Below are 24,536 nucleotides of genomic sequence, written 5' to 3' on the forward strand. Positions count from 1 at the left end.
ACCTCTTCTCAGGAAATCTTAACTACCCCAACTTGACATTTCGTCCTTTAGATTGTAAGCTCTTCAGAGAAGGGACCATCCTTAATTGTTAATTTGTACAGCGCTGCGTAACCCTAGTAGCGCTCTAGAAATGTTAAGTAGTAGTAGTATATATGGCAAAGAAATGTGCTAAGTACTACTTTATAAGTGAGGGAAATAGGTCTGTCCATAGGCTATGGTGCCTAGAAGCACTCACCATCAAAAGTGGCATGTTTGAGGTGGAGAATGTGCATGTTCTGGGTAGGCAGGAAAGTACACATGCACACATGATGTGTGTTTGCCCTCAAAAGCTGAAGCAACGTCTACACTAGCTATTTATACCACCCAGAATGGAAGGAAGCTGTCTTTTAGTTGATGCTTGATGCTGCTGTTTGGAGTATGGTCGGTCTTTCTTTGATGTTTTACTGACAAAGTTCTCCAGGAGCCACTATTTTCTTCTCGGCGGGGTATTAGAAATTAAACCTGACATCTGCTCCCATGGAGCTCCCCACCCTGACTCTATACTTGGGCCCCTGAGGCAGGCATGTACGCCGAAACACAGCCCGTGTTGGGTCATTTACTAATAAAGGACTCCTGTTATCCCAGTCTTGAAGGCCCAGTTGTGCTTTTTTCTGTTTGCTATTTTGTGTATACTGTTTGACCCTCTCTGGTTGCCTTTTAGGCAAGAAAGTACACATGATGTAAGCATCAGATGTGTGTTTGCCCTCAAAAGCTGAAGCAACATCTACACTAGCTATTTATATGGGGATGGTGGCTACCATGAGTGCAAGTAAGGTGTGAGTCCTGTGTGCACTGGGTCATAGGACAAAGGAACAGAGGAGGAAGAGGTACCATTGCAGCAGATCTACAGGTCATGGACTTGCTGAGGAGCAATGCATGTGCAGGTTCAAATTTGATTAGGAGTCAATAGTTCACTTGTGCATCCAGCTTGAGGTAGACCTAGAGCAGAGCCCTGCCAGTGCACCTAAGCAGGGCCAGTCTTAGGCAGGGGCAACAGGGGTGGTCGCACAGGGCCTCATGCTCCTAGGGGCCCCACACCTCTGGCATATCTGTCCTCTTGACTCGGAACACTTCCCTGCTCTGTACCTTAATGTGCATCCACATTTCAGTAGAGAGCATCAAGCAGCGGCAGCGATTTTCATATCCAGTCAGCTGCCAAGCCTAGAGCTTTCTCGCTGCTGTGTCCTGCCCCCTTAGGATGTCACTTCCTGCTTCCGCAAGGGCGGGATGCAGCAGCAAGGAGGCTCTGGGCTCAGCAGCTGACGGGATATGAAAATTGCTGCCGCTGTCTGCTGAAATGCGGTGGATGCATATCAAGGTATGGGATGAGGTGGAGTTCCTAGAGCTCTAAACCTCCTTTTAAACTGATAAATTATGGCTTATGGTTGTGGGCGTGGGCAGGGGGCCCACTGAACTGGTCTGCACAGGGCCCTGCAGTTGCTAAGACCGGCCCTGCACCGAAGGTTTAGCTTTAGGTTTATTAAAAATTAATATATTGCTAAATACCAAAAAATCAAAGTGGTTTACAGAACAATAAGACACACAGAAAAGAACTCCATTCATTGGATAGGATACACTTAATCACACGCAACAGAGAACACACACATTACCTTATCCCTCCCCCCCAAAAAAACAAAAAACAATAATGGTAACAATCCCTCTATCTCATCCTGTTATGCAATGCAAGCAAATCTGTAGCACCTAATCATAAGCTATTAAACCGAATGCTTGCACAAAGTAGAATGTTTTCAAGGCAACTTTAAACCGTTTCAAAGAAGCCTCTTTCCTAAGGTCAGAATGAAGATAGTTCCAAAAATGTGGAACCAGCCAAAAAACAAGGTGCTTTCCCTAGTAATAGTCCTAGAGGTCTTGGCCACCGCTGGAATCTGCATACGATTTTCATCCCCTGATCTCAGACATTGTACAGGCATATACTGTATGCAGTGCTGTGCTGGAGCCGGCTCGCACCGGCTCGCATGAGCCGGTTGTTAAATTTTACTGATTTTTGCGAGCCGGTTGTTGATGGAGTCAGGCAGCGAGCACACAAGCATCTGGCTTTTTTTCTCTTCCTCTCTCCCTCCTCCCCCAGCATACCTCATCATGTCATCCCTTAGGTTCATCATCCCCCCCCCTCACCACTGCCTGACCAACCCGGAGCCTTTTCTCTGTCAGATCCCACCCACAGGAAGTTGCATCAGCGGGGCAGTACACTACTTGGCAGAGACAAGGCTCCGGGTCGACCAGGCAGCATCACGTGTTACCAATAGAGTTGCTAGAAGAGTAAGGTTTGAAGAATGGCCAGAGAGGGAATGGAAGCTGAGGTAGGACTCGCAGAGGAGCAGGAGGGAGATGATGCTGGGTTTGGATGAGGACGGAGACAGCATGAAAATAAAAAAAAATTTGAAGCTATTTAGGTTAGTCTGTTTCCCCTTCCTGTGCAGCTGTCTTCGCCGTTAAACCCAAAACAAAATCAAGCAAACTTATGAGCTGCTGCATCTACGTTGTCATTCTTTATTGTTGGTAGCATTTTAATTTAATCTCACTTATATTTTCAAACATGCCAGCTTGTGCAGCATATGGATGAACATAGAGGTAGTAGTAATTGTTATAAATTGTACTCGGTCTATCATTTGGAGGGGCTGGTTATAGGGACACCCTCTTGCATGTATTATATTGTGCAGAGATATTTTTCGCTTGGTAAAGGGTCACTAAAACAGATATCATGTTATAAGAATCAGGTGCTGCATCCATGTTGTCGTTCTTTATTGTTGGTAGCATTTTAATTCAATCTCGCTTATATTTTCAAACATGCCAGCTTTGCCAGCATACAAATGTACACAGAGGGGGGGGGGGGCGTGTCAAGATGGCTGCCTAACCGGTTGGATGGTAGAGAGCTCTGAGCGTTTGGGGAGGAAATTATTCTTCTTTCAAAAATATGCCTCATTCTAAAAGAAAGGGGAAGCTAAGGTTACTTCCTCAGCCTACCTTGACGTCTTCCCCAGCCCAAGCGTCTCTCAAGCGGTACTTCCCCGGTTTTTCCAGGTCCCAGAGGGAGGAAGATCCCATAGCGGGAGTTCCCGGAGAAGCGCGATCCCCTCTGGGAGAAGAAACCTCCCTTTCACCACCATCTACGCTGATTCCTCCGTGTCCCACGTCGAAGGCGTCCCTGGAGGGAAACCCCCGCCGATCCCGGAAGTGTATCGGAAGGGGCAACCAGCGAGGACCCGGGCATGCAAAAATCGACTCTGAAGCCTGAAGGAACTTGCTTTCCTTCAGTGAAAAACCCGGAGGTGACACTGGAAACGATTGGGGTGATGATGGACCGGATGAATACTACACTGCAAAAAACTTCAGGTGACATGGTAAATTTAAATGCCAAGTTTGAAGAGCTAAAAGCAACTGTTGAATCTGTTAAAGAGAACTTAACAAAGCAAGTGTCTAATCTTGGAAAAGAAGTAGAATCGTTTAAGGAGTTTAAGGTTATGTTTGTCAAAGATAATACGGATATGAGAAGAAAAATTGAACAATTAGAGAACTATAACAGATGGCTTAATCTCCGTCTGTTAAATTTTCCTAAACTATCGGGGCTAACCCCGATAGATACATTTAGAAGATACCTGAATGAGATTCTCAAAATTCCCCTTGAAGCTATTCCTCCGGTGAACAAAATTTACTTTATTCCTAAACCAAAAGGGGAATTGCGAGGAACGAAAAACATTACTTCTGACTTACAAAATATCTCTGACATACTGGAACAATCTTCAGAAATAATACTTGATAGAGCTACATTGTTAATATCCCTTGTATTTGAACAGGACTATAATAACATATTAAGACTATATTTTCGCAATGTTAAGGCTCAATTCTGTGGATCTAAGATCTGGATTTATCCAGACGTGACTAAACAAACACAACAAAAAAGGAAAGCATTTCTTGCTTTGAAGCAGAAGACAATTCATATTGGTGGCTCTTTCTTCCTGGCATATCCATCTAAGTGTATAGTTAAGTTAGGTCAAAACAAATATACTTTCTTTTCACCGGAACAACTGAAATCGTTTCTAGAAATTAAGCAGTTGAAGTAATATAAATAACCTGGAGTATAAGACAGCTTTTACTTAATATTTGTTTATTTTCTTTGAATGCTTCTCTGACTCTATCACTCCCCCCTCACTATTGGGGTCTAAGAAAGGTTAAAGTATTTTCTGTGTTAAAGTATAGTTAATTGGTAACTTTTTTGTCCATTGTAAGATTTTTTTTCTTTTTGATGTTTTTCTTCTTTGGTATGAAACTGGTAAAGCATTGGATGAGAATGTTAAAGATGTATATTATTTGCCTGTGTTTCTAAGCAAGGATTACCTTGTTCATTGTATATAAAAATTATAAATAAAAAAGATGTACACAGAGGTCAGAGGAAGTATGGAATAACGTTTCATAGATAGAGTAGTAATTTGTTATCAATCATAATCAGTGTGTCATTTAGAGGGGCTGGTTATAGGGACACCCTAGTATGTATTATATTTGTGCAGAGATCTTTTTTTCTCCTGGTAAAGGGCCATTAAAACAGATGTCATATTATAAGGATCAGGTGCTCAACATTTAGCGTTTCTATCTATCTACTTATTTATTTACTTATTTATTTACTTATTTATGACATTTAGCCCTGTTATTGGTTCAGAGATTTTTTCTCTCCTGGTAATGGGCTTCTAAAACAGACATCATGTTATGGGAATCAGGTTCTTAATATTCAGAGTTTCTATCTATTTATTTATTTACTTATTTATGGCATTTTATCCCACGTTAAACTTGAATTAGATTGGAACCTGGAAGCATTAAAAAAAATAAAATTTCCCGGAGAAAGTAATGCATGACCCCCCCGGCTCTTTCCCTGGGTATAGCCAGCTCTGTAATTGGGGGGGGGGGGGGCGCAGAGGCGGACCAGGGAGAGAGCCTGTTGTTAAACATTTACCAGCACACCACTGCAAGTACCTGACAGAAACCCAATTAGTAGCCCCATTCCATGCTACTAATCTCAGGGCAAGCAGTGGCTTCCCCCATATCCATTTTTGCATCTGATTTGGTTATGCTTTTATGATTTAATTGGTGTTTATACCTAAACTTTATTTTAACTGTATAGGTAACCCTTGTCTACACCTCAGTCTATATTGCAGTAGAAGCATTTTTAGCCCTTGTTTTTATGTTTTGTATTAGGCATACATGTATTTTCTCTCAAATTCTTATGATATTTGATTTATTTATGTTTTTTTTCTTATGATATTTGATTTGTTTATATGTTTTTATGTTTATAACTTACTTTGTTTGTAAAGTGTAGTCTAATATGAATACATACCTAAAGGACAGTCATCGGTGAAATATCATATCCTTTATGCTATTATTTCCTGTTACTTTAGCACCTTCTGGTGATCATTGTTTACTTTTGATAACCACTGTAGTATGTATTAACATGGGGCAGTATATATATTGAGGTTGGATTCCTGTGTAAGCATCAGCTATTATTTGTTAATGCTATTTCTATTGTATTTTATTACATTTTTTATATGAATAAACATGGACTAAAAAAAATGAACAGTTTTCTACTTGATTGTAAGACTCCAGTGTGGCCAGAAATTCTCAGATTATCTCCCCAGCTAATACTAACTGTGCTTAAATATAGACAAAATACATTCAAATAACTTTAGCAGGATAAAAAAAACAATGGATGTGCTTATCTGTATTCTTTCGCTAAAATCACATTCAACATGAATACAATAGTGACATTGAAGGACACTTTTGCATGTATTAATCTGGTTGACCTTGCACAAAGTATCTTTCTGTCTGTTGTGCCTGTTGCAGGCCTGCATAATAGTTAAAATTCTGATTAGATTTTATCTGAGAGCAAATGACTTCTAGGTTACTTGTTGCCTTTTTTTACTTCTGGTTGAATCTTGAAGGCAGGCCCAACTTTCCATAAGAACATGAGAATAGCCATACTGAGTCAGACAAGTGGTCTATCTGGTCCAGTATCCTGTTTCCAAAATGACCAATCCAGGCCACAAGTACCTGGCAGAGCCCCCCCCCCAAAAAAAAAAAAATTGATGGGAGGAGTAACCTAGTGGTTAGTGCAGCAGACCTTGCTCCTGGGAACCTGGGTTCAATTCCCATTGCAGCTCCTTGTGTCTCTGGGAAAGCCACTTAACCCTCCATTGCTCCAAGTACAAATAAGTACCTGTATATACTATGCAAACTGCTTTGAATGTTGTTGCAAAAACTACAGAAAGGCAGTATATCAAGTCCCATTTCTCCTCATTCCATGCTACCAATCCCAGGGCAAGCAGTGGCTTTCCCTATGTCCACCTCAATAAAGTATGAACTTTTCCTCCAGAAACTTGTCCAAACCTTTTTTAAACCCAGATATGCTAACCGCTGTTACCACATCCTTTGGCAATGAGTTCCAGAGTTTAACTATTGTTTGAGTGAAAAAATATTTCCTTGTAACTTCCTTGAGCATCCCCTAGTCTTTATACTTTTGGAACTAGTAAAAAATTGATATACTTCTACTCGTTCTACACCACTCAGGATTTTGTAGCCCTCAATCATATCCCCCTTCAGCTATCTCTTTTCCAAGCTGAAGAGCCCTAACCTACTTTAGCCTTTCCTCATATGACAGAAGTTCCATCCACTTTATCATTTAAAGACTTTTATGCCTATAGGCACCCTCAGGGAGATATGGGCATCCCAGAGACCAGAGAGTAGGGTGTCCCTATCCAGGGGCTCCCCATCATTGTTCTAGAAAGGAAGTCAGCATGGTGCATGTGACTTGATGTGTGCTCTCAGACCATGCTCCCTCCTTCCACACATTTCCTGTTATCTGGTTCACAGGCCCCTTGCTGACCTTCTTTCTGCAACAGGTGTAGTGCCATTGGGCCATTGCCTTCAAACTTTAATGCCATAGGCAATTGCCTACACTGCCCATAGGTAAATCTAGGTCTACTTGAGGGTTGATTTAATTTAAATTGTAAGAAGTTATTTAAACACTAGTAAAAAAGCCCTGTTTCTGATGCAAATGAAACGGGGGCTAGCAAGATTTTCTTCTGTGTGCATGTGGGAGTGTGTGTGTCCCTGCCCCCTGCCCTCTGCCCTCTCTCCCTTCCCCTGTGCTGTCTGTCCTCTCTGTCCCCTCCCCCCTCGGAGTCGAGTCCTTCAGTGTTAAGTTTCCTGCTGTGCTGTGTTTGTGTTACAGAGATAGTGAGGGCTTCTGCCCTCTCTCCCCTCCCCCCTCTGAGTCCTTCACTGTTACAGAGAGAGTGATTTGATTTCGTGCTTTGCTGTGTTTTCCTTCACTGTTTGTGTTACAGAGAGAGCGAGGGCGGGGCAGACACTCATGGGGAAACCGGATATCTCTCCCCCTTCACACTTCCGGCTAGAGGCTTCATTTAGAACGTTGGTGGTGCCTTTTATATATAGAGATGTTCAGAAGACATCCAAATTCATATCAATATGCAATAGTGTACACAAATGTTTATGATGTGATAGACACATGGCCTTGTTTCATAATGTTACAGAAGTATAATAGATGTTTCTAGAATATTGTTACTGTGTGAAGCGGTATACAGCATCAGGAGGTGAGTAGTTCCATTCTCGGTGAAAGACCTTGAAGTCCTTTAGCACGAGGGAAGGAGGGCAGAGTGACGTTCCCTACCAACCAAGATTGAATTTCTGAAGCCAAAAACTGTCTTTTGGCAGCAACCCATTTTCCTTTGCTTGGCGCTTCTGATAATTTCACTTCAAGGGGAACTCTGCACCAAAAACATTAAAAATCTTCCCTTATTTGAAAATGTGGTAACATTCTACATATTTCAGAACCCCCTTTTCACTCTTGCTAGGCATGTCCCAGTAGAGATTAAGGCAAGGGGTCCACCCTCAGTGGCTGCAGCAATTCTATACTTCTGAAGTGTCTGGGACAAGTTCTTTGGGTGGGTCCAGTAACTGTTAGGAGGCCTTGGCCTTAAGAGGTCACTCACACATTTTAGTGTACTCACAAAAATATAGTTCAGTCTGGGATTTTGTTTCAAACTAGAGAAGTTTTCTAAATGATCAATATTTAGCCCAGGGGTTCAGCATTTTGTAAAGCCCTCTCCATTGTGGGCTGAATTCAGGTACCAGCACTGAATACCCGTTACTTTCATAGCCAGATTGGGCCAATATTCTGTGCAGTTACCCAGTTAATTAACGACATAGTTAGGACTGCTTTTTATGTGGTCCCACTTGCCTGGTTAGTTATCTGGCCACTGGCATTGAATATCAGCAGCAGCAAATAACTTTTGAGTCTGCTTCCTCCATCCCCCCCCCCGAGAGTGCTACAGTGGTCAGAGCTGATATTCAGCAACAATCTTTGGCCTTTAATTCATAGGGTGACTGACTATACAGTCATTCTGCACCTGAACTAGCTTGCTACACACACTGTAACCTAGATCAGTTCCTTATCTCTTGCTTAACTATATAATAAACTTACCATGACTTTATCTAACCATCAAATTATCCCAACTGACTCTGTACCATGCATCTTGTTCCCATCATACATCTGCTTTTGGTCCCTGAGCTATATGGTAAGTCGTATTGTAGAAAATCTTTAGCATCATATCTATGTTAGTTGAATGTTCTAATGCATGCTTATTAGATGTATCATTAGTATTATGCTAACATTGTATTATATCTCTGGTATTTGAATTCCAGTGCTGTTAAATGTGTATATTTTTGATACTGTTTCACAGTAGTTCTATTATTTTCAATTTACTGTTTTCAAGTTTACCTCATTTATTGTATTTATGTTTATTCTTGGTTATTTTACTATTGTTATGCTGTTAACAAAATTATAAGTCAAATAGTGCTGAATATCGGTCCCTAAGAGTTCTGCAAAATTAAATTGACAGAAAAAAAGAGTAGAATCAGTATACCACGAGATCTTCAACAATCAGCAGTTATTCAGTAGTGACTTAAGTGCTATCCAGTCAAGCCTGACTTATAGCAACTCTCTGGACTGTTCTCTAATAAGACATTTTGTTTAATGCAATCTGCTTGATTGCTGTGTAACCCGGACCTCGCAGTCCACAAAGCACAGACTTCTCTCTTATACTCCTTTCTTTCACTCCTCTGATTGTCTCCTTGTGTCTCCGTCCTCTGACTCCCTCTTCCACACTTATTAATTCAATGTTCCACTCTAAGTGCCAGTTTTGTTTAACCCCAGGCCTGACACTCTGCCACCCGGGTCTGAGTCACAGGGGACCAATATTTTTCTCTCACTGCTCTATTCGGGTACCACTCAGCTCTTCACTCATACAGTCACTCTTCCATCCATTGAGTTTGGGAACGGGTCAATCGTCAGAAATAGACATCCAGGGTGTTGGAAGTTGCTAGTGGGAACGTCAGAGGTTGTTTCTCTCAGTCCAAGCAACCTCTCACTTCCGTTCCAAGGACTGCACAGCACTCCAGATAAGTACATAAGTATTGCCATACTGGGAAAGACCAAAGGTCCATCAAGCCCAGTATCCTGTTTCCAACAGTGGCCAATCCAGGTCACAAACACCTGGCAAGCTCCCCAAAAAGTACAAAACATTTTATACTGCTTATCCCAGAAATAGTGGATTTTCCCCAAATCCATTTAATAACGGTCTATGGACTTCTCCTTTAGGAAGCCGTCCAAACCTTTTTAAAACTCTGCTAAGCTAACCGCCTTTACCACATTCTCTGGCAACGAATTCCAGAGTTTAATTACACGTTAAGTGAAGAAAATTTTTCTCTGATTCGTTTTAAATTTACTACATTGTAGCTTCATTGCATGCCTCCTAGTCCTAGTATTTTTGGAAAGCGTGAACAGACGCTTCACATCTACCCGTTCAACTCCACTCATTATTTTAAAGACCTCTATCATATCTCCCCTCAGCCGCCTTTTCTCCAAACTGAAGAGCCCTAGCCACTTTAGCCTTTCCTCATAGGGAAGTCGTCCCATCCCCTTTATCATTTTCGTTGCCCTTCTCTGCACCTTTTCTAATTCCACTATATCGTTTTTGAGATGCGGCGACCAGAATTGAACACAATCCGGTCGCACCATGGGGCGATACAAAGGCATTATAACATCCTCATTTTTGTTTTCCATTCCTTTCCTAATAATACCTAACATTCTATTTGCTTTCTTAGCCGCAGCAGCACACTGAGCAGAAGGTTTCAACGTATCATCAATGACGACACCTAGATCCCTTTCTTGGTCGGTGACTCCTAACGTGGAACCTTGCATGACATAGCTATAATTCGAGTTCCTCTTTCTCACATGCATCACTTTGCACTTGCTCACATTAAACGTCATCTGCCATTTAGATGCCCAGTCTCCCAGTCTCGTAAGGTCCGCTTGTAATTTTTCACAATCCTCCCGTGATTTAACGACTTTGAATAACTTTGTGTCATCAGCAAATTTACTGTGACTTTGGCAACCAGTATGACAACTCTCTCAAATAGTTACAATTCCATAACATCCTCTGGTGCAATGAAATGATCCACCTCACTTCCCTTTCACTTGAGATTTATATTGTACATATTTACAGTACCACCTGTCCACTTTCCCATCCCTTCATGACAGGAATAAATCCCAGGCTGTGACCTCTACTCCTTTTCTCTACATGATAATTTACAAGCACAGTCCCGTGTCTACTGTCCTCACAACCAGCAGTGTACCTCTCCAAGGCTATACTCCAGCCACTTGGGTGGACTCTCTCCTGTCCTGGTTCTGCTTCCAGGCTGGGCCCTCCTCTATTCACCCGGTCTAACTCGTCTTGCCAGTTGCCACTTATAGGGGCAGCAGCTACTCCTGTAGCCAGCCTGTATGTTTCCTTCAGGACCCCTTAATACTCCCAAGGGTCCCAGTGGGGTACAGACAACCAGAGTCCTGCAGGTTGACCAAATACCTTGTGTACCTCCCCACCATTTATTTTATTAAACACACTGTCCACAGGGATACCACTATCTCTCTGCATTTTATTCCAGTATTCCTCCGTTGGGCTGGGCCTCCCCCCACCTAGAGACATCCTACTCCAACCCATTGCCAGGGACCTCCCTCCTCCCAGGGCTCTGGAACAATAAATCAACTCTAGTAATACCCATTCTATGGGTATTACTGCTGCTAAGGTGATATTCATTGTTGTTATTGAGTTGATCCATCTGCCCATAGGCACCAGGTCTCTGGGTGCTGTGGGTGCTCAGGCACTCCCAATATTTGGACCTGAGCAATCTGATTGAGCAATCCTTCCAGGCTCAAATTATGAATCCAGTTCTGATATGAGCTCACCTTAGTGACTTGTTGTTATTGAGTTGATCCATCTGCCCATAGACACCAGGTCTCTAGGTGTCCATCCACCCTATCAGATTAACTGTTCACTCGTCCTCTAGCTTGTTCACTTGTCTTTAGATTGTTCTCTTGTCTTTTAGATTGTAAGCTCTTTGAGCAGGGACTGTCCTTTCAATGTTTGAATTGTACAGCGCTGCGTAACCCTAGTAGCGCTTTAGAAATGTTTGTTAGTAGTAGTAGTAGTGCTGTGGGTGCTCAAGCACCCCCAGTATTTGGACCTGAGCAATCCTGCCAGGCTCAAATTATGACTCAGCAATTTTATATCAGTCCCACTGAGCCCTTGTTTTTCAATAAAGTCACACAGCCAAGAGAGGCTAAGATCTGCAAAACTCCAGAGGACTTATGATTTGCATTTACAGGCTGCTGTTTCATGAGCATGTGTGCAGTGACTTCCTAGATCAGTGGTCTCCAACACGTAACCCCATAATTGAAACAAAAAAATGAAATTCGCTCACCTGAAGGATGTGGCACCATTGGGAGGCGGGTAGAGAAAAGCCCCCGCAAAGTTCCTGTGGGTTGCCTGTGGTACGTGCCATGCATGGTCACACTGACGCGCATGCACACACACATATGCACGCATTTGCCAATGCTGACTTACCTCAAATATTCTATAACAGAATCTTGGTGCCCAGATGATGTTCTCGAGTTGGTGCTAAACACATGGCAGTGGGGCGCCCAGACTGAAGCAGTAATTTATAGGGTTGCTGACTAAGTTGTTAAGTTAGTCCAGTAAAAAAGCAATAAAAAAGCTTGTATACATGCGCAAGCTACCCTGCGGTGCTTCACAAGTCCTTTCCTCTACCCGCCTCCTGATGTTTCCACATCCTTCAGGTGAGTCAATTTCATTTTTTTTGTTTCGGCGTGTACTAGTAGAGTAGGAATGCTCTGGAGAGGAGTTTGAGAGGAATGTGGGTGGTTTCATGAGCAGGGATAAAGGTTGGCACCCATTTGCCCAGTTTTTATGAGCCATAAAAAGGCACTATCCTGCTTATAATCGAAAGAGAAAAACGCCTATATTGCGACCCAAATCGGGAGATGGGCGTCTTTCTCCCGTGGGCGCCCAAATCGGTATAATCGAAAGCCGATTTTGGGCGTTTCCAACTGCAATCCATAGCGGAAACAGGTAAAGTTGATGGGGGCGTGTTGGAGGCGTGGTGAAGGCGGAATTGGGGCGTGGTTATCGGCCAAGGAGAGATAGGCGTCTTTAGCTGATAATCGAAAAAAAAAGGCGTTTTTACCGCGATTTTGGGTCACTTTTTTTGGACCCTTTTTTTTTCACGAACAAGTCCCAAAAAAGTGCCCCAACTGCCCAGATGACCACTGGAGGGAATTGGGGATGACCTCCCCGGACTCCCCCAGTGGTCACTAACCCCCTCCCACCCAAAAAAAAACACTTTAAAAACTTTTTTCCCAGCCTTTATGCCAGCCTCAAATGCCGTACCCACCTCCATGACAGCAGAATGTGTTCTGTCCTCTGACAGCCTTTCCCTGGTTCTGATGTGGCTCTTGGGTGAGTGTGACACCTTTTCTGTTAGGTGCACTGCAGAGTCACATCAGCAATGCATTGTGGTGGGTGTAGGGTGTTGGGCTCCGTGATTCCACTAGCTTGTGGCAAATGCTCACGATGTTGGTAGTTGGTAGGCTCTACTCCCATGGTGCTTTCCCCCCTGTGTACTGGGTCAGAGTGTGCCCTGTTTTGTTTCTGGTAGTCCATGAGGTAGTGGCCATTTTTGTAAGCCAGTTTTAGATCCCTTTCATGTGTTAGCCACATTACAGAACTTAGTTCTTACCTTGAATGTGGCTGAAAGAGGGCATTGTACACCATTCTGCCAGCTCTGACCTACTGCTAATCTCAGTACCAGGGAGACTCGTTGCCAGTGGGGCACAACCTCTGATCTGCAGTTAACTGTGAGTAAACGTGCTTATTCCAATAAAGGACGTTTTCGGAGAGATTAGTCTTCAGGTGTCAATTGGTGTGCCAATGTTATATAGCAGCAACAAGTCCTAGAGGCCTGCGTGTATGCAGGTCCCTGGAGCACTTTTGTGGTTAAATCTTTTTTATTGACATATAATGCTTGATATAATACAATCAGGGATTGCAACCAGTTAGAACACTAATATAACAAGCAACTAGCAGTAACTCTATCAACGTCAAATATTTTCCATTTTTCGCCCCCCCCCCCCCCAGATCATCCCGCTCCTACCCCTTGCTAGGTGATCGTCATCATCTATTCTGGGAGGACCCGGGGAAATCCTACCCACTCACTCCCCACTCCCCCCGAAATCTCAACCTCCCAACAGTATACCCCCCCCTTCCCTTCCCCAAACACAAGCTGTCTTATCATTTGATCCGGGTGGTATCTCTCGTTCTGGCACCTCTAATTTAGGATCTTGCTTCTTGCCAGGGGCTGCAACGTGTCCCAAAAGTTCTCCCATGTTCTCTGGAACCGCTTGCCCTTCTCAGAAGATAAGTCCAGACGGCCACGTCTCTCTAGTTTCAAAAGTTCAATCATTTGTATTCTCCAGGAACCAACTGTGGGAGCTCTGGTGTTGCGCCAATACTGCAAAACGACTCTCTTTCCCATCAGCATCGCTCTCTGTAGGAAAGATAGGAAGCCCGAAGGAGCCGGCTTGACATATTTGTATTCTCCAAAAAGCATCAGAGGGTGTCTCTGTATTGTGCGTCCCCAGTATCTCTTAATCTCTCTCAAGATTTGTGTCCACAGTTGCAAAATGTGTGGGCAGTACCAAAACATGTGGGCGAGTTTAGCCAGAGACTGCTCACAGCATGGGCAGGTACCAGTTCCACCAAAGCCTGCCCTCTTCGCTCTATCTGGGGAGATGTATAGTCTTAAAGCAAATTTATATTGCAGTTCCCAATGTCGGGTAAAAATGGAAGCCTTGTGGATGGAAGTAATAAAATTACTCAATGTCTCCTCTGTAACTTCCACTAACAGGTCTCTAGCCCAGTGTTGGGCACTGGTTCGAAAGTCTATGTTCTCAGTCGAATTCTGTAAAGACCTGTGATGGTATTTTAAGGGCACCACTGTTTGTGCCCCCAAAGTCAGGTCAGAGCTCAACGTGTCCTGGACATCTTCACTTAGGTTCGACCAGCCTAGGGATCTAATGTAATGTCGAACCTGAAGATAGGCAAAGCGGTCTGACTCTTTAAGCTTAAACTCCTTTTGTAGTTCCAGGAATGGCTTGGTCTCACCCTCCTCAGAGACCAGCTGATAAACCTATTGGATCCCAAGCTTTCTCCAGCGACCAAAGGTCTTCGAGGAGGTACCTTCTGGAAAGTCAGGGTTGTGTAACAAAGGCAGGAAAGGTGTCGCCGTCCAATCAAAGTGATATCTTTTACAAAGCCATTTCCATGCTGCTCTCGCAGTAGCCACTAATGGGTTCTTCCCCAGCCCCCCAGAAAGCGCCCTACTTGGTGCATGCAATACCCATCCCAGGTGTGCCTGGAGCACTTTTAGTGGGTACCGCAGTGCACTTCAGCCAGGTGGGCCCAGGCCCATCCCCCCTACCTGTAACACTTGTGCTGGTAAATGGGAGGTCTCCAAAACCCACTGTACCCACATGTAGGTGCCCCCTTCACCCCTAAGAGCTATGGTAGTGTTGTACATTTGTGGGTAGTGGGTTTTGGGGGAGGGGGGTTGGGGGCTCAGCACCCATGGTAAGGGAGCTATGCATGTGGGAGCGTTGTCTGAAGTCCACCGCACTGACCTCTAGGGTGCCCAGTTGGTGTCCTGGCATGTCAGGGGGGCGAGTGTACTACAAATCGTGGCCCCTCCCATGACCAAATGGCTCGGATTAGGACATTTTTGAGCTGGGCGTTTTTAGTTTCCATTATCGCTAAAAAAAAACAAACGCCCAGCTCAAAAACGTCCATTTTTTCAAAAATACAGTCTGTCCTGCCTCTTCACATACCCGTTTTTGGACATAGACGCCCATGGAGATAGGCGTTCGCGTTCGATTATGCGCCTCTATGTGTCCAGCTAAATTCAAACACTTTGCATTGACTGCACCAAGTTGAGCCCCCTCCATTCCCAGTTAGTCAAAAGGTCCCATTGAGCTGGAAACATTATTAGTGATTGTGGACTTCATGAGATTTCCCGAGCTTTAATGGAACTTCATGGGTGGAAAGTGAACATTTAAACTTTTACTTTACTAATGGTTCATTTCTCCAATCCCTTCCTGTCCCTCGGAGATCCTCTATGCATGACCTCTGCTTTCCCGTGTTCAAATCCTGGCCTTGTCTCCACCAGCAGCAAAGAGGAGTTAATATTGTGCTTCTGTTAATCAGAAGGCTCATTTTTGGGTTTTGCAACTGTTAATAAGCCAAGATAAAATGAGTTTTTTAAAATATATGTCCTTGTACAATCAAAATTAGGGGCTGATGCACAAAGCTTACCATGCTTGCAATATTTTCTTTAGATCGGTTGTAGCAAAAGCAAACGTTAATTAGCATCTAATGCACAAAGCAGTTCTGTGTCCCTTTCACCATTCGCCATAGCAGCTACTGATAGCCCTATGCAGATGTATTACAACAAAATCTTCAGCATTAAAATGAGTGGAGGAGTGGCCTAATGGTTAGTGCAGCAGACTTTGATCCCAGCATCCTGGGTTCAATTCCCACTACAGCTCCTTGTGACCCTGGGCAAGTGCCTGCTTATAATTGGATTGTAAGCCACATTGAACATGAACTCTGTTGGGTATAATGCAGGATACAAATGTCATAATAAATAAAGGAGCACCTACCTTTAACATGCTAGATTTTATGGCAGGTCAGGAGCTGTCAGAGAGGAGCCCTCCTCATCCACATTGGTAACTGCGGGGATGACCCCCCCAGTCCAGTTCCCTTCTCCCTTCAGCCCTTACCTCCGAATCAACCCCTGGTCTGGTGCAAGGAGCCCTCCCCTCCTTCTGGCACTCTGTTGACCTTGTTCAACTTCACACACCCAAGCTCCCACCGCTGTCTTTACAAACTAGCTATGCAGGTCCCCCCACCGCCAGAGACAGCCACAAGAGCTCTGAAGTTTTGTCCCGATGATGAAGGTAAGCTCACTTTGTGCATGTAGGAGCTCTCTTTCTCCCCCACCCCCCGGTGTCCTGGAAACAAGTCCTTTTCTGCGCATATGCTAGACGCTTCCAGGGGCCGATGAACAAAGGTTGCCATTAAATTTCTTGGCATCTCATTTGCATGCCATCCCCTTTGTGCATCGGTCGCTGTTTGCAAATTGGTAAGTTCACCAGCGGCTGCCATATTTAATGGCAACCTTTGTGAATCGGCCCCTCAGTATTTAAAATTACATTTGTAAGCCTAAAATCTTATGGTGCTTTCTCATGCCCACTTTGCAGCCCTTTATATGAAAAATGTTGGAAACCAATGTCTTAGTCTATGTGGGTGGTTGGTAGCAGGAACTGGTAGCAGGAGAGGGGTTACCATGGAAGGTATTCCAATGTTAACAGAAAACTTCTTTTAATTTGAGCCAGGATTAAAGACTAAAAGTTTGCTTGTTTGTTCTTCATATTTGCATCCAAGATTGGATTACTGGACAAGAAGGTAGAAGAAGGATTGATATTTATAAGTACATAAGTACATAAGTACATAAGTAGTGCCATACTGGGAAAGACCAAAGGTCCATCTAGCCCAGCATCCTGTCACCGACAGTGGCCAATCCAGGTCAAGGGCACCTGGCACGCTCCCCAAACGTAAAAACATTCCAGACAAGTTATACCTAAAAATGCGGAATTTTTCCAAGTCCATTTAATAGCGGTCTATGGACTTGTCCTTTAGGAATCTATCTAACCCCTTTTTAAACTCCGTCAAGCTAACCACCCGTACCACGTTCTCCGGCAATGAATTCCAGAGTCTAATTACACGTTGGGTGAAGAAAAATTTTCTCCGATTCGTTTTAAATTTACCACACTGTAGCTTCAACTCATGCCCTCTAGTCCTAGTATTTTTGGATAGCGTGAACAGTCGCTTCACATCCACCCGATCCATTCCACTCATTATTTTATACACTTCTATCATATCTCCCCTCAGCCGTCTCTTCTCCAAGCTGAAAAGCCCTAGCCTTCTCAGCCTCTCTTCATAGGAAAGTCGTCCCATCCCCACTATCATTTTCGTCGCCCTTCGCTGTACCTTTTCCAATTCTACTATATCTTTTTTGAGATACGGAGACCAGTACTGAACACAATACTCCAGGTGCGGTCGCACCATGGAGCGATACAACGGCATTATAACATCCGCACACCTGGACTCCATACCCTTCCTAATAACACCCAACATTCTATTCGCTTTCCTAGCCGCAGCAGCACACTGAGCAGAAGGTTTCAGCGTATCATCGACGACGACACCCAGATCCCTTTCTTGATCCGTAACTCCTAACGCGGAACCTTGCAAGACGTAGCTATAATTCGGGTTCCTCTTACCCACATGCATCACTTTGCACTTGTCAACATTGAACTTCATCTGCCACTTGCACGCCCATTCTCCCAGTCTCGCAAGGTCCTCCTGTAATCGTTCACATTCCTCCTGCGACTTGACGACCCTGAATAATTTTGTGTCATCGGCGAATTTAATTACCTCACTAGTTATTCCCATCTCTAGGTCATTTATAAATACATTAAAAAGCAACGGACCCAGCACAGACCCCTGCGGGACCCCACTAACTACCCTCCTCCACTGAGAATACTGGCCACGCAATCCTACTCTTTGCTTCCTATCTTTCAACCAGTTCTTAATCCATAATAATACCCTACCTCCGATTCCATGACTCTGCAATTTCTTCAGGAGTCTTTCGTGCGGCACTTTGTCAAACGCCTTCTGAAAATCCAGATATACAATATCAACCGGCTCCCCATTGTCCACATGTTTGCTTACCCCCTCAAAGAAATGCATTAGATTGGTGAGGCAAGACTTCCCTTCACTAAATCCGTGCTGACTTTGTCTCATCAGTCCATGTTTTTGTATATGCTCTGCAATTTTATTCTTAATAATAGCCTCCACCATCTTGCCCGGCACCGACGTCAGACTCACCGGTCTATAATTTCCCGGATCTCCTCTGGAACCCTTCTTAAAAATCGGAGTAACATTGGCTACCCTCCAGTCTTCCGGTACTACACTCGATTTCAGGGACAGATTGCATATTTCTAACAGTAGCTCCGCAAGTTCATTTTTTAGTTCTATTAATACTCTGGGATGAATACCATCAGGTCCCGGTGATTTACTACTCTTCAGCTTGCTGAACTGACCCATTTCATCCTCCAAGGTTACAGAGAATTTGTTTAGTTTCTCCGACTGCAGACTAAGCCAGTGGGATAAGCCCAGGCTGTGTCTGGCTTTTGGAGATGTCTGATATGAGAGCTTCATATGATTACATTGAAATAAAGTTCAGATCAAGGCAGACAGTCTGGAGTACTCAAAGTCTTGGACTGTCACACTGGATAGTGTTGGATATTGGCACTGTCAAACATAACTTTTGTCCCTGCCTTCCAGATCACCTCCTGAACCACCTCCTCCCTAAATCTCAATGCCCAGACAAAACTTGTGTCAGTCAGCACAGAATTTTGAAAAAAGATTTATGCAGATGACTCCAAGTGAACTCTTCCTCAAGTAGTCCCTCTTCGTTTAGTTCTTTCCAGTCCTGGCCACACTCTTAACTCAAAGCCTATTTACTACTACTACTACTTGACATTTCTAAAGCGCTACTAGGGTTACGCAGCGCTGTACAATTTAACATAGAAGGACAGTCCCTGCTTGTTGTTGATTCTTTTTTGGTCTCTTGAACAGACTCTAAGCTCTAATGAGCAGGGACTGTCACTTACGCGTCTCTATACAATGCTGCATATACTGTTAAAATGATTTAAGAATAAATCTGGTCAGTATTCTAAGCACTTAAGGGTGAAACAGCCAGGCTGTAGAGTGTTGCAGCGCTCGTTCCAGATAAGTACCTTGGAGAATTTGACTGTTTTTGCACTTTAATATTGAAATAAGAGAAAAATGTTAAAAAATTAAAGAATTATGGGATCAAATATATAGAAGGTTTTTTTTCAGGACTGATGAAGAAGTAGGGCAGGTCATTAGTCCAAGTTATGTTTTAGATGTGACCTAAGCCACTGAAGTCCTTTTTCCTCCTTGTATTCTTTATTTTTAGCAAATGTGACGTTACTTGCTAGTTTTGTATAGAGTTCATATGACAAATGGCATTTAGCCACTACTCATATAAATGTATCCATTTAGGTGGACCACACAAATCTTATTCATTTAACCCTTTCGTGCCCATAATATTTCTGTGCCTATAAATGCTTAACTTATTTCATTTGCCATATGGCAACAAGAGACATGAAAGGACATGAAAGGGTTAAAGTTACAACTGCTAAGACCATGTATTCAGTGATGCTATCAAAATAGATAGCTCAATGTCAATAGTACCAATAATTTTCGTTAAAGGAGGAGGCAATACATATAAATATGAATCAAACACCCAGCTCCTGTAATTTTCATATATTCCTTAAACGATACAATTTTTTTTCAATAGCAATATTGGATCTATCAGATGCGCATGACTCCACTTCTATGGCTCAATCTTTCAAGCTGAACACAATCAAGAGTGGGCATGTATTTGTCATTGATCCAGTAACTTTTGCTATAGAGTTTTTTTCTTTTTATATAATGCTTTTTTTTCTCAAAAATTCACTATCTTTCAAATAACAAAATACTTTTTCTTCTTTAGTTCACGACATTAAGTCTTCCATAAGACAATACACATTATAGCAAAGGAGTCTTCTCACACCAACATGAATCCATGTTTCGCTATAAGCTGTATCAAGGTCTGTCTCCTGAAGAAGAGAATAAATTATTGAGTTATTTCAGCAACATCAAAATAATCTTTTTCCATTAAAAACTTCTTATCCAATATAACACTACCGATCAAGCAGCATCTTCTTTTCACCACGAGGTTTAAAGATGGCCACGGTGTTTTTTTTCTTTTATAGTTAAATGTCATCAGCTGTCCTAAAGGGAACACCAATCATGCCTGAGACGAGCTCTTTCAACCAATAGAATTACAGCAGTGTCATCTACTCGATTTCACAATTCAACCCCCCAGGATTCACAGCATTCAATGCAAAAATCCAGTATTGCTCTCTGTAATTCAATAGCTTTTCTATATTTCCACCCTCATACCCCACTGTGATGTGATCTATGATCCGCCAACAAAGGTCAGAGATCTGATGGCCAGATTCAATCCAATGTTGTACTAAAGGGGCTTCCATCTTCCCAGTCATAATCCACGATTTATGATCATTTAGACATATCTTCACAACTCGTTTGCTTCTACCTACATAGATTGTATCGCATGGACACTGGATAATATACACTACCATAGTTGATGAGCAATCTGCTATCAACCGTGATTTAACAATCCGCTTAGTCTGAGGATCTGTCCAAGTTGATCCCATCAACGACTGTGAACACCACAGACAATGTCCACAGGGCATCTGTTGAAGAGTATCTATTTTCTCTACAGCAACTTTCTTCTTCTTCTTCTTGGATAAAAGTTCACCTAGGTAGATTATGACCCATTGGTACATCTTGCAGATGGAAAAAGGTTTTGAGAATAAACCAGTGATCACTTATTCTAGAGCTAAGAATATAGGTGAACTTTTATCCAAGAAGAAGAAGAAAGTTGCTGTAGAGAAAATAGATCTCTTCAACAGATGCCCTGTGGACATTGTCAATGGTGTTCACAATCGTTGACAGAATCAACTTGGACGGATCATCAGACTAAGCTGAAATAACTCAATAATTTATTCTCTTCTTCAGGAGACAGACCGTGATACAGATTATAGCGAAACATGGATTCATATTGGTTGCTATAATGTGTATTGTCTTATGGAAGACTTAATGTTGAGAACTAAAGAAGAAAAAAAAGCTTTTTTTTAAGCTATTTTGTTATTTGAAAGATAGTGAATTTTTGGTAAAAAAGCATTATATAAAAAGAAAAAAGCTCTGTAGCAAAAGCTTCTGGATCAATGACAAATACATGCCCACTCTTGATTGTGTTCAGCTTGAAAGATTGAGCCATAGAAGTGGAGTCATGCGCATCTGATAGATCCAATATTGCTATTGAAAAAAGGAATATATGAAAATTACAGGAGCCGGGTGTTTGATTCATATCAAAATAGATAGGGCAGCTGATTATTGTCATAAAGATAAGAGGATAAATTATCCACTTGTCTTTATGCAGCTGCCATGCCTTTGAATAATATTCATCTCATAATTTTTTTATTCAGCTCATTTCATTGTGCAACTAACTGGATCTAAAACACATTTTAGAAAAAAAAAACATGCAAATATATGTTGTAGTGCACATTTTTTTTTTTGCTGCAGTCTAATTCAAAAAATGAAAAATTTCAAATGGAAAAGGTACTGTGCTCACTTTTTGCATGAAAATGATCTTTCATGCCGTTCAGTCCAAAAGTTGCAGGCTAGCCTTTCTAGGGTTCTGCCTAAGCCACTTATTGACTGTCCATGTTATTCATTTTCCCAGGCTCTGATGGAGAAGAAAACTGGCCAAAGAAGTATCCATTTTGTGGAGGAGTATTTCAGTCTCCAATCGACTTTCACAATGACGTTCTGCAATACGACTCCACTCTCATGCCTATAGATCTTGTAGGCTACAATGTGTCCTTAAAAGAACACTTTATAATTTCCAACAATGGGCATTCAGGTAAGAAGAGCTACACTGTTAGTCTTCCTTCAGGTTCTGGAGGGTGGTGGAAGACAAACACAAGAAATTGACCGTCTGCTCCATTACCCTTCTTCCTGCTCTCCTCCATCCCTTATCTATGGGGGTAAAGCTGTAAGGTGGCATTTAGTTTTAGGCACTAACAATTACATACATGTTGGATTTTTAGTCATTTACAAGTAGGGGCATAGCCAGACCCGACATTTTGGGGTGGCCCAGGGTTATCATGGGGGGCACTAGGCATATAGGCATGAGTAGTGCTTGGTATACACCTAAATAATGCCTTGGAGTGCAGTTGATAACAGATTTCTAAGTAAAACGTCTGCCCTACGTCGACATAAACAACATGCACACTTATGGAAACCTTGGAAGCACTGACATTTTTAAATAAAGTTGCATTATCCCATAACTAAACTTATAGCAGACTTGATTCTGGTCAACCTCTCAACACACATCACTGTATCCTGGAAAATAATTACTGCAGTGGCACATATCCCTCAATTTTAATTTATAAGAAATAAAATATACCTTATTAAGCTGCATTCATAAAATAAGTCTTCTTGTCCCTTCCTCTGGTTCTTCTGCTTTCTTTCCTTTACTGAAGCTGACATGAACCAGTTTGAGTCCCTGGAGATCCTGACAGTGTTCGTCCACCCCCTTCTCCTTATGAAGGAGCAGATAAATAAAGGATTTTCTTGCCAAATTACTTTGGGCTTCTTTTACAAAGCCACGCTACCGATTCTTGGTGTGGCAAATGAGAGGAATGCCCTTCAGTTCCTGTGGGCTTCCTCTTATTTGCCATGCGGCAATCGACAGCGTGGCTTTGTAAAAGAAGCCCTTTGTGAAGTAACACTTAATCCTGCAAAGAAGCTTCTCAGAGCTTATGTAGCAAGCTTAACAGCACCAATTCTGAACACATAAATATCAGTAACTGTACCTTTAAAAAATGCAGTAGTGAATATACAGAACCACAATATGCTTCCTATTGGACTCCTATGGATCCATGCACAAATTACATGCCTGCAGAATAGTAACATAGTAAATGATGGCAGATAAAATCCTGTACGGTCCATAGTCTGCCCAACAAGATAAACTCATTTTACATGGAATGCGATACTTTATATGTATACTCGAGTTTGATTTGTTCTTGCCTTTCTCAGGGCACAGACCGTAGAAGTCTGCCCAGTACTGTTCTTGTACTAAAAGTTCTGAAGCTAACGTCAAAGCACCTTAAAATTTACACTCCAAACCATCCATATCTATTCAGTCACGATCAGGGCGCAGACCGTAGAAGTCTGCCCAGCACTGGTTTTGCTTCCTAATATCTGGTAAGATTCCGTGGATCAATTCCTTCTAAACAGGATTTCTTTGTGTTTATCCCACACATGTTTGAATTCCATTACCGTTTTCATCTCCACCACCTCCCGCGGGAGGGCATTCCATGTATCCACCACCCTTTCACCTTGGTCACTCACACAACACAGACCAATCCTCAGCAATTACAGAATAAAGGAAACACTGAGAAATCACATTCTCTTTAAGCAGTACAGCACAGGAGAAATAAAAATAAAAAGGGATTATCTACTGTTGGGCGCAAAATACAGGATCACTTTCTACCCCAAAATAAAATCCACAAATAAATTATCTGAATAGCCAAGAAAAGTTAAAAACTGGGACAACAGTGAGCTATAAATAGCTCACTGTTGTCCCAGTGTTTAACTTAGCACTTAGACTAACAAAGTCAGACTAGTGACTTCAGCCAACTTATTAGTGGAACTCTGAAGTTAGTGGAACATAACTTCAGAGGCATGGTATGGTTACATTTAGACTACAGTCCAGCTAAGGAACAGGTTATTTTGAGTTAGTCTTCACTGGACCAAACATGCTTTCCTTGTACCATTACCATCCAGCTGGAAAGACAGTGTCTTAAAAGGTGGAGGATAAAGGATTTTTTTTTTTTACATTTATATCTCACATTATCCCAAGCAATCTTGGGTTCAATGTGACTTACATTTGAAAATACAGCGAGATAGAATAATAGAATTCAGTTATATCATGGGAGCAAATAGATGGACAAGTCTGAAACATTTAACAAAGTTCAGATATATACCCAACTGGACATTTAAAAGTCTGTCCTTTAATGATGCCACATGTTCAGGAATCATAGCCATGTGTATAAACATGCACATGCCAGAACAGGCATCTACGTATATTGCAAAAGTAAACATCAACTACTACAAAATACATCCAAAGCTTAATTTTTATTTTCTCATTTCATCTTCCAAAATTCTAGACAGCAGATGTGCAGATCCACAGGACCCAAAGCAGTCCAAAACAAGTAG

At 42.4% G+C, this 24,536-nt stretch overlaps 1 protein-coding gene across 1 annotated transcript in view; it reads left to right on the forward strand.

Moving 5' to 3' along the window:
- The window catches only part of CA12 (carbonic anhydrase 12), a 104,497-nt gene that overhangs the window by 30,736 nt on the left and 49,225 nt on the right, over window positions 1-24,536 (forward strand). The window contains exon 3 of the mRNA XM_030190392.1: window positions 21,997-22,176. Coding sequence (XP_030046252.1) covers window positions 21,997-22,176 — 180 coding nt within the window. The remainder of the gene's footprint in view (window positions 1-21,996; window positions 22,177-24,536) is intronic.

Source organism: Microcaecilia unicolor, chromosome 1, assembly GCF_901765095.1.
Source record: "Microcaecilia unicolor chromosome 1, aMicUni1.1, whole genome shotgun sequence".
NCBI lineage: Eukaryota > Metazoa > Chordata > Amphibia > Gymnophiona > Siphonopidae > Microcaecilia > Microcaecilia unicolor.